This window comes from Bos mutus, chromosome 2 (assembly GCF_027580195.1).
Source record: "Bos mutus isolate GX-2022 chromosome 2, NWIPB_WYAK_1.1, whole genome shotgun sequence".
Lineage (NCBI taxonomy): Eukaryota > Metazoa > Chordata > Mammalia > Artiodactyla > Bovidae > Bos > Bos mutus.
In genome coordinates this window covers 34,528,260-34,542,512 of record NC_091618.1, presented here as the reverse complement: position 1 = coordinate 34,542,512, position 14,253 = coordinate 34,528,260, and the positions used below count along the sequence as shown (strand labels likewise).

Here is a 14,253-nt window from a genome sequence, read left to right as displayed (position 1 = left end):
TCCCAAACCTTGCAGGCCAGCACAAATGATGAGCAGAGTTACATGTGCTATATAATGGGTGCTTGTTGGTTATCCATATTGAATATAGCAGTGTGTACATGACCCTCCCAAACTCCATAACTATCCCTTATCCCAGTAACTCTGTTTGTTTTCTAAGCCTGTCTCTTTCTGTTTTGTAAGTTCATTTGAGAAATTCGATATTTCTTCTTCTCTGTCTGATGTACTTCACTCTGTATGACACTTTCTAGGTCCATCCATGTTGCTGTAAATGGCCTTGTTTCATACTTTTTAATGGCTGACTAATATTCCACTGTACATTTGTACCACATTTTCTTTATCCATTCCTTTGTCAGGGGACATTTATATTGCTTCCATGTCTTGGCTGTTGTAAACAGTGATGCAATGAACATTGAGGTGCCATATCCTTTTGGATCATGTTTTTCTTTGGATATATTCCCAGGAGTGGGATTGTAGGGTTTTATGATAGCTCTATTTTTAGTTGTTTAAGGAACCTCCATACTGTTCTCTATAGTGACTGTACCAATTTACATTCCCACAAACAGTAAAGGAGTATTCTCATATCCCAACACATTCTCCAACATTTGTTGTTTGTCGATTTTTTTGATTATAGCCATTCTGACCAATTTGAGGTGACATCTAATTATAGTTTTGATTTACATTTCTCTAATAACATCATGGCAAAAGATGGGGAAACAATGGAAACAGTGACAGACTTTATTTTCTTGGGCTCCAAAATCAGTGGACAGTGGCTGCATGAAATTAAAAGATGCTTGTTCCTTGGAAGAAAAGCAATGACAAACCTATACAGCGTATTAAAAAGCAGAAACATTACTTTGCCTGCAAAGGTCTGTATTCATTGCTGTGGTTTTTCTAGTAGTCATGTACGAATGTGAGAGCTGGACAGTAAAAAAGGCTGAGTGCTGAAAAAAATGATGCCTTCAGACTGTGGTGATGGAGAACACTCTTGAGAGTCCCTTGGACTGCAAGGAGATCAAACTAGTAAATCCTAAGGGAAATCAACCCTGACTATTCATTGGAAGGATTGATGCTGAAGCTGAAGCTCCAATACTTTGGCCACCTGATTCGAAGAGCTGACTCATTGGAAGAGACCGTGATACTGGGGAAGATTGAAGGCAGGAAGAGAGGGGGATGGCAAAGGGTGAGATGGTTGGATGACATCGCTAGCTCAATGAACATGAGTTTGAGGAAGCTCTGGGAGATGTTGAAGGACAGGGAGGCCTGGCATGCTGCAGCCTATGGGGTTGCAGAGAGTCAGACACTACTGAGTGAACAGCAATAATTAGTGATGTTGAACATCTTTTCATGTGCCTACTTTTGTTCTCTTTGGAGGACAGGTCTTCTGCGCAGTTTTTGAGTGGCCTGTTTGTTTTGATGCTGTTAAGCATCATAAGCTGTTTGTAAATTTTGGAGACTAATCTTTTATTGGTCACATCATTTGCAAATATTTTCTCCCAGTCTGTGGGTTGTCTTTTCATTTTATTGTTTCCTCTGGTGTGCAAAAACTTCTGAAAGTTCCCATTTGTTTATTTTTGTTTTTATTTCCATTATTCTTGAGATGGATCGAAAAAGATATTGTGATTTATGTCAGAGGGTGTTCTGCCTGTTTTCCTCTAGGAGTTTTATAGTGTCTAGCCTCACATTTAGGTCTTAAATCCATTTTGAGCTCACAAAATCAACTTATAATCATTGTTTCTCAGAAAGGGACATATTTTTCCATAAGAAAAGAGGCCAACTTCCTGTAGCTGAACTTCAGGAAATTTTATATCATTAAGTGAAAATGTGTCAGGAAAATATAAATCTAGAAAAGGAGGAAGATTCAGAATGCCTTTTATGTATCCATTCATCTTAACAGAAGATCATGGGAGATTTAGGAAACTTCTCCACAGGTACTCATATCTTTCCCAGAACAAGGGAAGGAAAAACAGACACTTGTTTTTATTCCAAGCCAGGCACCATTCTAAATGATTTCCATATGCTAACCCTTGTTAACAAGAGCTATAGTATAGCATAGTGAAAACCAAACTTCTAGGGCTGTTTCCCAACTCTGTTAGGTCCTGACTGTGTAACTTTGTGCATCTGAGTCCTGATCTGTAAAACAGAGATAATAAAATTCATCCTTATTGGTGGGATGAGGATGAAATGATTTAATACATGTAAAACCCTAGGGAAGGGCCTGGCTCCTATTAAATACCATGTGTGTGTTATCAGTTCTCATTACAAACAACAGAAGTTGTTATTCAGACTGTCAGGTTACTCTTGGAGGATGGAATGACAGTTAAATTTCTGATAATCAGCAGCAAAATGAAAACTAGGGTAAACTCATATTTGATTTTCATAAACATTGCTATGTATTGAAGTGTTTATACCTTTTAAACTTGGCATAATAAAGTCTGTAAATGTGAAAAAAATGTAAACCTACCAACCAATCAACAAAACAAGTGTTACTGGCACATACTTTGATTTCTTCTAAAATTAAATGCTATCTTGAAGTTTTCATTTGTAATTAGAGTAACTTAATTTTTGCAGCTCTTACAGAAATTCTTAAAAAAAAAATTTTTATTAGAATCATTTCCATCGATATTTTAATGCTGATATATATTGATACTTTATGAACTGCTCTTATTATTATATAATTCATATTTGCTTAAAAATTAGGCTGCCTTTTCTGAGAATATGATTTATTAATTTTAAAATTGAAATACATAAGAAAGAGAGTGAGCTATAACTTTTACTGATGAAAACATTAAAATCTATTTTTTACTTATATTTAATTTTAGTGTGCTTTTTTTTTTTTTTGAAAGTTGCTCAGTCCTGTCCAACTCTTGGTGACCCCATGGACTGTACAGTCCATATATTCCTCCAGGCCAGAATACTGGAGTGGGTAGCCTTTCCCTTCTCCAGGGGAATCTTCCCTACCCAGGGATCAAACCTAGGTCTCCCACATTGCAGGTGGATTCTTTACCAGCTGAGCCACCAGGGAGGCCCAAGAATATTGGAGTGGGTATCCTATCCCTTCTCTAGTGGATCTTCTTGAACCAGGAATGGAACTGGGGTCTCCACACTACAGGTGGATTCTTTACCAGCTGACCTACCAGGAAGTGCTTTGTTTAATCCAAATAAAAAGTCATTGTGAAGGACTCATAAATACTGGAAAATTCAGTGTGGTTTGAGATTTGTTTGAAAAATTTATTGTCATAGGTTTCCTGTCCATCATTTTTATATCTTTCTAATTTATGATACTCTGATACTAATGTACATTTTTAGAAGCCTTTTTAGAATAGAGTTGGAAATTATTAGACAGTGGCTCAGCTGGTAAAGAATCTGCCTGCAGTGCAGGAGACCTGGGTTCGATCCCTGGGTTGGGAAGATCCCCTGGAGAAAAGAACGGCTACCCACTCCAGTATTCTTGCCTGGACTGTGCAGTCCATGGGGTCACAAAAAGTTGGACAAGACTGAGCTACTTTCATTTTCACATACACTAAAAATAAAGCTTTTCATGAGTTTCAGTTCAGTTCAGTTCAGTCACTCAGTCGTATCTGACTCTTTGTGACCCCATGAATCGCAGCACGCCAGGCCTCCCTGTCCATCACCATCTCCTGGAGTTCACTCAAACTCACGTCCACTGAGTCAGTGATGCCATCCAGCCATCTCATCCTCTGTCGTCCCCTTCTCCTCTTGCCTCCAATCCCTCCCAGCATCAGAGTCTTTTCCAACGAGTCAACTCTTTGCGTGAGGTGGCCAAAGTACTGGAGTTTCAGCTTTAGCATCATTCCTTTCAAACAACACCCAGGGCTGATCTCCTTTAGAATGGACTGGTTGGATCTCTTTGCAGTCCAAGGGACTCTCAAGAGTCTTCTCCAACACCACAGTTCAAAAGCATCCATTCTTTGGCATACAGCTTTCTTCACAGTCCAACTCTCGTATCCATACATGACCACTGGAAAAACCATAGCCTTGACTAGACAGACCTTTGTTGGCAAAGTAATATCTCTGCTTTTCAGTATGCTTCATGAGTTTGGATTGTGTCAAATAATTTAAGATAACAATTTAAATATTTTGTTTTAAAACTTCTATAATTGTGAGCTGTATGAAGAAGAGAAATTAAAAAATAATTTATATATATTTACTAACTTGGTAAGATATTTGAATCTAATAACTATTTTAAGGTTACATCAGTTTTTAAATGTACTAATTTTATTCCATATATTTTGAGATTCAAACTTGACAGCATATTCAGAGGTCACTATAACTGAAGCATCTGAAGATGATTATGAATATGAAGAGGTAATTTGTTCATTTTATGTATTTTTTCTGTAAATTCATTACTGTCATTCCTGTGAAATATTCTTTTTATTTTTCATTAAACATTTTTTTTTCTTCAATGATAACCATGTATTCAACTGAATGTAGCTAATCACATAGTTAAGAATGAGATCTGAAAATTGTATTTAAAATTTAGATAGGTTAACACATCTGGCTCTTTTGATTTCCCTGTTAATTGTTTTCAGAGTCAGCCTCTCATCACCTTCCTTATGGATCCATTGGAGAAGGCAATGGCACCCCACTCCAGTACTCTTGCCTGGAAAATCCCATGGACGGAGGAGCCTGATAGGCTGCAGTCCATGGGGTCGCTAAGAGTCGGACACAACTGAGTGACTTCACTTTCTCTTTTCACTTTCATGCATTGGAGAAGGAAATGGCAACCCACTCCAGTGTTCTTGCCTGGAGAATCCCAGGGACGGGGAAGCCTGGTGGGCTGCCATCTAAGTGGTCGCACAGAGTCGGATACGACTGAAGTGACTTAGCATAGCATAGCATAGCATGGATCCATATTAAAGTCTGTCATCTCTGTCTAGCTGGTGTTCCTTTTCATCCACTCTGCTCTTGGCAGGGTTTCCCAGATTCCCACCACCTTCCTGGAGCATAGATCCTATGCTTCCTTTCAACTTAGCTATACTTCCGTCTAATAGTTACTGTCTCAGACCTTTCCTTTAATTCATTGTTCCGATGAAACCTATCATTACATCTGAGACTATGAGGAGAGTGTTACTCTAAGACGACAGAAGCTGTAAAGGAAACTGTGGAAGCAAGCCTGCAAGTTGTGGCCTGGGCAAGCAGGAGACATTTTACTACTGGAAAAGTGGAGATAATATTAACACATACCACATGACATGTATTAATAAATGTAACAGGCTTAAAGCTGTGATCAACACATAAGAAGCATGCAATAAGTGTTCACTTTCATTAAGTCAGACATGACTTAGTGACTAAACAACAAATGGAAAGTAATGGTGGAGAAAATCTGCAATGGGGAGAGACTGGTAGCATTTAGAAGGCCTAGCTTTTTTTTTTTAGCAGATTTTTTTTTTTTTTTCAGTAGAGTTGTTAGACTATATTTGCCAGTACAGATAAAAGAAATTGCCCATAGCTAATATCAAGCTATTAGAAGTAACACTGAGTGATGTTTATAAGGAAATCAGAGGGCTGCCTACTTGTTAGTTGTTAATTTTTCATAGGTCTTCAGAATGACATAGTGTCTTACATAAAGTGTATTTCTTTGATCATTTGTTTTGTGAGGAAAATTTATTATCTAAAATGAAATAAGGTATTTTATATTCCTCTAACTCTTTCTATCCTTATCTTTCTCTGTGATTTAGATACCAGATGACAATTATAGCATTCCAGAAGGTGAAGAAGATCTGGCAAAAGCAGTTCAGATGGTCCAAGAACAGGCTACAGATACCCAGATTTTGGTGAGAATTTTGAACACAACCGAAGCCTACAGTTTAACAGTGATCTTTTCTATGTAAAGTTTTGAAAGTCATTTAAGCTATAAGTTCTTCACTTAACTAGATGCAGCTCTATCACCTAATGTCCTTTTCATTTCTATTTCTTTATCATCAAACTTTTACTTTTAGTACATAGTGGTATTTACTCTGCCTCGCATCATCATTTTCCACATGGTGGTCACTTTTGCATGACTTTGCCACAAATGACACTTTCTTTCAGAACTGTCTTTAAGCTCAATGATGTTTAACTAAGGATTTTCAACACTTGCACAAAATTTGTTATTGTATACATGTACTGCAGTCTACTTTGTAAGCATCTGTGTCTTTTTTTTTATGGAAGTATTTAGATCACAGGAAATGCTTGATATATTATTATTATTATTTTCTTATGAGGCCTATGAACTCATTTCACTAGAGAATATGGTGGATGCTTTCTAATTATAATACCACCAATTAACAGTACATAGAATGATGGCTTCACTGTAAAATTGAAAATTCATTTAAAATTGACAGTAATTTAATGATGATAGAAAAATATTTGTAAAGTGCTACTAATACTAATTAATACTAAAGTCATGTTAGTACTAATTAAGAAGATGGCTTTTTCTCAAAAATGAAACCTTCATGTGAAATGTGAAGGTAATTATTATACTCTTATTTAGGTACTGATTTGGCTTCCTTAGTGCAAAATAATATGGGATAGACTTCACTGCATATTCTGCCCTGTGTCAGTCCTTCTGTATTTTGTAGATTTCCTCAGTTGAGAAATCCAGTAATTCCTTTCCAACATATCTGTCCATTCAAAATTGAAAAATGCTGAAGAGCAGAATTTCTTGAATCCAGGATTGATTATATTCTGAGTGGAGGGCTTTAGCTCACAGTAAACTCTATTCTCTAATGTATCTTATGGTTGTAGTTCCTTCTCTTGCTGCTGCTGCTTAGTCACTTCAGTCGTGTCCAACCCTGCGACCCTATGGACTACAGCCTGCCAGGCTTCTCTGTCCATGGGATTCTCCAGGCAAGAATACTGGAGTGGGTTGCCATTTCCTTCTACAGGGGATCTTCTTGACACAGGGATCCATCCCGGGTCTACTGCATTGCAGGCAGTCTTTACTGCTGAGATACCAGGGGAGCCCCATAATTCCTTCTAGGTAGACATAAAGTGAAGTCTGCTACACAAACTTTATTAGTCTGTTGGATATTTGCATGCAGTAATTTATAGGTAAATTTTAAAATTTTGAATGATGAGCAGTGGATAAACATATCAGTTGCATGGTATGTATTGCTCATCATCTTCCTTCTTGCTTTTTACATCATTAAGTTAGTGAGTGAAAGTCAGTCATGTCAGACTCTCTGCGACCCCACGGACTATATAGTCCATGGAATTCTCTAGGCCAGAATACTGGAGTGGGTAGCCTTTCCCTTCTCAAGGGGATCTTCCCTACCCAGGGATTGAACACAGGTCTCCCACATTGCAGGTGGATTGTTTACCAGCTGAGCCACAGGGGAAGGCTGAGAATATTGGAGTGGGTAGCCTATCCCTTCTCCAGCAGATCTTCTCAGCCCAGGAATTGAATAGGGGCCTCCTGCATTGCTGGTGGATTTTTTACCAACTGAGCTATCAGAAAAGCCTCATCATTAAATTGAGGAGCATTAAAAAAATACTTTATGTACTACTCATTTATAGCAGTACTTGGTAGCATAGATATGTCTAACACAATGATTGACACATAGTAGGCACTCAGTGTATAGCAGTTAAACAAATAAATGGATAAATGAATCATTGAATGAAAAAATTATGACCCCAAATATAATTGTATCTGTTATCATGCTAGAAGTTGTTTGTAAATACAAAGATAAATCCAAGAAGGGCAATTGGGGAATAAATACAATGTAGTAGCTCATATCTTCTGAACTAAATATCAGTAATTCTCTCATCAATTTCTCAAATGTTAACTCAAACTCCTAACTTTGCAGGAGTTAACTTTCTAGATTTATGACATATTTATAGCTGATTGACTGTCTTTTAAGTTTTTATCTGTTTTTTTTGAGCTCTTTAGAGAAATATTACTATGTAGAAAATTCAAAAAAATTTCCTTTAGGCATTAAAAATTAAATATGGATTTATATTGTGATAAGCACTTCAGTTTTATATTTATAATTTGGTTTTTGTTTTTATAGTGTTTTGTCTTCAAAAACTAACTTTGAGTTGTGCCATGGGCTTTCTGTTTTAAGAATATTTATTGTTTATGAAACAAACTTCCTTTTGTTATGATTTTATTACATCTGTTTATGATCAGCATATATTTTCTTCTGTGTTAGAAGATAGTAGTAGTCCCAATTCAATGAGGAGTTTTAGAATTTTTATTAAAGTTTGAAAACAAAACAACATTACTACTAGGGTGTTGAATATATCTGAAGTTATTAAAAAGTTGAAATTTGGAAGTAATGTAAATAGTTTTATTTTTTAAAAACTAACAAGGATTATTTATTGAAGAATTGACATTTAAATGAATTCTTATAATTTTCTTTAAACCTCAGTAATATATATTATATATAAAATATATATATATTTGAGAATTGATACATGTTTTATTTCATAAACTTTGAACTTTCTGTTCTATACAATATCAGTTTCCTTGATAGGTACAATGATTCTAAACTCTGAAAATATCAATTCAGTTCAGTTCAGTCTCTCAGTCGTGTCTGACTCTTTGCGACCCCATGAATCGCAGCATGCCAGGCCTCTGTGTCCATCATCAACACCCAGAGTTCACTCAAACTCATGTCCATTGAGTCAGTGATGCCATCCAGCCATCTCATCCTCTGTCGTCCCCTTCTCCTCCTGCTCCCAATCCCTCCCAGCATCAGGGTCTTTTCCAATGAGTCAACTCTTTGCATGAGGTGGCCAAAGTACTGGAGTTTCAGCTTTAGCATCAGTCCTTCCAATGAACACCTAGGACTGATCTCCTTTAGAATGGACTGGTTGGATCTCCTTGCAGTTCAAAGGACTCTCAAGAGTCTTCTCCAACACCACAGTTCAAAAGCATCAATTCTTCGGCGCTCAGCTTTCTTCACAGTCCAACTCTCACATCCATACATGACCACTGGAAAATCCATAGCCTTGACTAGACAGACCTTTGTTGGCAAAGTAATGTGTTTTATTATATTTAGAGTGATTAATGAAAAAATTAAGAAGATAGAAAATGTTATTAATCTATAATGAATATGTGGTTTGGTTATACTGTCAATTGTTTCTTGAAACTAAAGTCTTTTTTCTAAGTGTTCATGTAAGGAGAAGTAAGAATAGACACACACATACACACATATATTCTTTAGGAATATTTGTATGTAATTTTTTGAAAAGAAGTCTACTTACATTCAAGCTGGGTTTCCCCCTCTACAGCATGAGCCTTCTTATTAGCATATTATTGCCATTTGTAGGGGGTGATTCTTTAGCTGTTTCTGTTTTTGGTTTTGCTAATATTGGAGGTGCAGTCTCAAAGGTCCTTTATTCCCCCATAATTCTATAATAATATAATTTTGATCTAATTATAATTTTGATCTTTAATGATGACATTAGCAAGGTTCCTAAATCATGTAATTGTTAAATTTCCTGACATCATCTCTCTACCTCCTCCTCTAAGAATATGAGACATTTCTTTGAAATAGTGTTTGTGGGAGGTTAATTAACTGAACAAACTACTATACTGTTTAACATATTTATCAATAGTTCTCAAAGAACTTTATTCTAAAATATTTTCCTGTATATTTATTCAGAAACACTATCAAATATGTAAACATGTAGACATGGTGGGGTTCTAGTAAACTTTATTTATGAGAAAAGTTAACTCACCTCTGATCTAGTTGATAGACTTATATATTTCCATTATGAAATAGGAGTACAAGGGTGCATAATATCTTCCATAGTGTTTCTAAAAATCAAGGCACCAAAACCACATCCTTTTTATAATGATAATAAGTAAAATAATTAAACAATCCATACTATTTTTTTCTTTTTTTGAGTGTGTTATATACCATTGTTAGGGCAAGCTGACCCCCTCATTGTTTTTTGGACAGTCTAATCACAGTCTTGTCTGCCTTTGTACTTTCTGATGCTATATCTGGAACATGACTCCACCTCTTCTCTAGATATATGTTCACATGTCACTTTCTCAATGTAATCGTTCTTCATCATGCTACATACATAGCAGACCAGCTCCACACACATATCTGCTCCATACTTGGCTTCCCCTCACTTCAACCCCTCTGCTTTTACCCACAGGCACTTAGTATCATCGGTGATACTGTATATTTGTAATTTAGTTACTCATTTTCTGTCCACATTTACTTGATTATTAGTTATGAGGACTGAGTCTTGTCTGTTTTCATCACTGCTTTGTCTCTAGTGATTAAAATAGTTCCTGGATGTAATATTCAACAAAATTGTTTAAAAAGTGAATGAATGAATGAATGAATGTAAGGCCAATGTACATTTAATGTACAATTAAGTGTAAATTGTACATTTAATTAATGTAAAATTAAAGCTTTGATAATTTTTAAATAAATAATTTCACTTTAAAATTTTAGGAGCAGAAAACAGTCTTTTCTCCAAAGCATACAGTACCTGAAGCAATAGAAGACTTTCTTTGCAATTTCCTGATCAAAATGGGAATGACCAGAACTCTTGATTGCTTTCAATCTGAATGGTAAATAATTAAGTAGATAAACAGTTTTCTAGAAATACTAACATTATTTAACATGTATATTTTAATCATCTCAAAAGACTGAGTGACTCAGCTTATGTAAAGTGAAAGAGCTGGATAGAAACTTTTTCCATCACTGCCACTGAAACCACAGCACAAACACATACACAATCAGGATATCAATTTCAAAAAGGTTTTAAATTAAATATCTTTTCTAAATACTCAAATTTAAGTTATTCTCAAAAATCAAGAAAATGGAACATCTCTTGGAGTTATATAATCCAGGGCTACTTAATGAAATATTTAAAAATATCTTTTACATAATTCGGAGAAGGGAATGGCACCCCACTCTAGTACTCTTGCCTGGAAAACCTCTTGGACGGAGGAGCCTGGTAGGCTGCAGTCCATGGGGTCACAAAGAGTCGGACACGACTGAGCGACTTCACTTTCACTTTCACTTTACATAATTAGGAGTATTATCTCCTACATAAGACACATCCTGTTAACAGTACTACTCTGCTTGTTTTACTTAGAATGTAATGCCCTGCTTTTCTCTACTCACACAACTGATTCTTTTTCTATAAATGTCCCTTCATTTATAAGTAAGTGAAATTACATTGTCAGATGATACCTACACAAGGCTTTCTTGTTGTAACTGAAAATTTTAATAACTTATTGTTATGAAAATCAGCAGGCATACTGTCTTTATTCCTTTGCTATCGCGATAATGTCATCAGGCATATTTTTGGACTCCTTAGCATTCTTTAACAAAATATTATTAAATAATTGGATAATAAATGTTTTGTTTTCTTAAAAGTCATTGCATATTATAGAAAGAAGGACTAATATGATATATAAAGTTGTTTATGGTGTTTTGGAGTTCAATCATCTAATTTTAAATATAGGCACAATTTGTTAATTTCTACTAATCCAACTTTGATTTAATTTTTATATTTTGCTATTTTTGTTCAAATCTACAGAGACCATTCATATAGAAGTAATCAGTTTCATTATTTTAAATTGCATGTCTAGTGTTAATAAATTTAATGAGCAGAGCCATTTTTCACTAATTCAGTTTAAAAAAAGAGCAGGTTTGATGGTAGAAAAATAATACTCTTCTTATTAAATCTAGAAATTATGTGAATGATTTTTATAATAATGTGCCTATGAAATAATTACAAATGTATTAGAGAATATATTTTTGTAAGAGTAGATAGATGATTAATTTGCATTACTAATGAAATGATGATTAATGTAGTTCAGTTTCCCATTTTTCTTCTAAAGTTATGGGTTAGGATATGTAGTGCTTACATGTTGCACCAAAGTGTGAAATGATTCCCTTGGAGAAATCTGGAACCAAGTATACTCTTAATTAGGTGTTTGTTGAAATATTATCCTTTTAGATTTAGCAATTTGAAATTGCTAGATGAAATTTCAGAAAAGTGCAATAATATTAAGGTTTATAGAAACCCTAAGTAAGCATATCATTTATTGTAATATTATGATTTTAAAGTAAAATTTGTATAAATATCTCTTATTTGGGTTTAATAATACTGTGGTTCAAATAATTTTATTCTGATCCCTAGCTGCCAGTTTGTAATGAGATTACAAATTATTTGTAATGAGATTATACTGTATTGGATATTTTTATTTCAAATAAAACATGTTTTACTTTGTTCAGAAACCTTTATTTATAATGTATAGTAAGTGTATAGGAATGTGTGCTTAGTCGACTGCTCAATTGTGTCTGACTCTTTGTGACCCCATGGACTGTAGCCCGCCAGGCTCATCTGTCCATGGGGATTCTCCAGGCAAGAATACTGGAGTGGATTGCCATGTATATTATTTTTACAATTTCTTATTATGGGGAAAGTGAAAGTGAAGTCACTCAGTTGTGTCCGACTCTTTGTGGCCTCATGAACTGTAGTCTACCACACTCCTCTGTCCATGGGATTTTCCAGGCATGGGTACTGGAGTGGGTTGCCATTTCCTTCTCCAGAGGATGTTCCCGACCCAGGGATTGAACCCAGATCTCCCGCATTGTAGGCAGACACTTTACCATCTGAGCCACCAGGGAAGTCTATTATGGGGAAGAACACTTGTAACTTATCATTTCTATAAATTCATTTAATCTTACAAAAGGTGATGAAACAAGGTTTCCCTCTTGGTGATTTGTAAAACAAACCCACAAAAAGCAAGCAAACAAAACTCCAAAAACCAAAACACCTGGGCAGTAGAATTTGACTTATGTTTTTTCATTCTTCAAACAGTAATTAACATTAAGTCCATTAAATCTGGGATCAGCAAACTAAGACCCTGGGGCCAAATCTAACCTGCCTCCTATTTTGGTAAATAAAATTTTACTGAAACACAGCCATGACCTATCTTTTAGGTATTATCTGTTTGTCTGTGGTTGCTTTCACACTACTACATGTAACAGCAAAGTTAGTCACAACAGAGCATATGACCTTGCAAGATTTTCTTTTCCCCCCAAATTCTAAATGTTTATTGTATGGCCATTTACACACAAAAAATATTATACATTTATCTATATAGATATACGTATATATGGATGTGTGTGTAAAAAAAAGATATATATATAATGTTCTATGAACCACGAAAAGTCTATACTGTGGGTTTAGTCAGTAATATTTTTATGGCCATTTAGAAGTGCTCTGTGAACAATGATTATTTCCCTGGGGGCAAAATTAAAGTGTTAAAATGGAGAAAATATGGTAGTGCATTTTATTTATCCTGACTGAGCATATGTCAACCATCTCCTTTCCTCCTCTGGATTTTTCTGCTGGCTGTTAACAAGGTCAGAGCTCACTCACCCAAAATGTACATCCTTGCCTCTACCTTCTCCTCTTATTACCTCCAGCTCACTCCAACTCTTTTTCCCTTTACAGCCAAATGTTTTTTGTAAAACTGGGACTTTATTTTCTTTCTTTACTCTTTTACATCCTTGTTTCTCTCCAGTTTAGCTTCTGTTTCTACCATTGCACTGAAGTTTGGGTGATAATAAAAATGCCATCAAAGGTAATAGTGCATTTATTAATAATATTTAAACTCCAATACTTTGGCTACCTGATGCGAAGAACTGACTCATTGGGCAAGACCCTGATGCTAGGGAAGATTGAAGGCAGGGATAAAGGGACGACAGAGGATGAGATGGTTGGATGGGTATCACCAACTCGATGGACATGAGTTTGAGCAAGGTCTGGGAGTTGGTTTTGGACAGGAAGTCCTGGTGTGCTGCAGTCCATGGGGTTGCAAAGAGTCAGACATGACTGAGCTGAACTGAACTGATTTTAAATTTCTCTTAAATTGTAAAATATTGCTGCTTTTAGTCAATAAAATTTGGTGTAATATGTAATCACTCAAATGTGGGTAGTGCAGTTACAACTTTTACCACATATTAATTTATTTACATAACATTTAATTTAAAGGACTGCATGTCACTTTTTTTCTTATTGAAATAATTTTAGTGATTTTTTTCTGCATTAAATAAAGCCAGTGGCTGAAAGCCAATTTAAAAAAAAATAATTTATTTTCATTGGAGGCTAATTACTTTACAATATTGTAGTGGTTTTTGCCATACACTGACATAAATCAGCCATGGTGTACATATGTACCCCATCCTGAACCTCCTTCCCACCTCCCTCCCCATCCCATCCCTCAGCCAATTTTGTGGTCAGAAAATCTTTATGGTCCAA

At 35.5% G+C, this 14,253-nt stretch overlaps 1 protein-coding gene across 1 annotated transcript in view; it reads left to right on the top strand.

Annotated features, from left to right (window-relative positions):
- The window catches only part of SPAG16 (sperm associated antigen 16), a 1,070,067-nt gene that overhangs the window by 17,399 nt on the left and 1,038,415 nt on the right, over positions 1-14,253 (top strand). Inside the window, exons 2-4 of the mRNA XM_070387101.1 lie at positions 4,280-4,326; positions 5,700-5,795; positions 10,422-10,540. Coding sequence (XP_070243202.1) covers positions 4,280-4,326; positions 5,700-5,795; positions 10,422-10,540 — 262 coding nt within the window. The remainder of the gene's footprint in view (positions 1-4,279; positions 4,327-5,699; positions 5,796-10,421; positions 10,541-14,253) is intronic.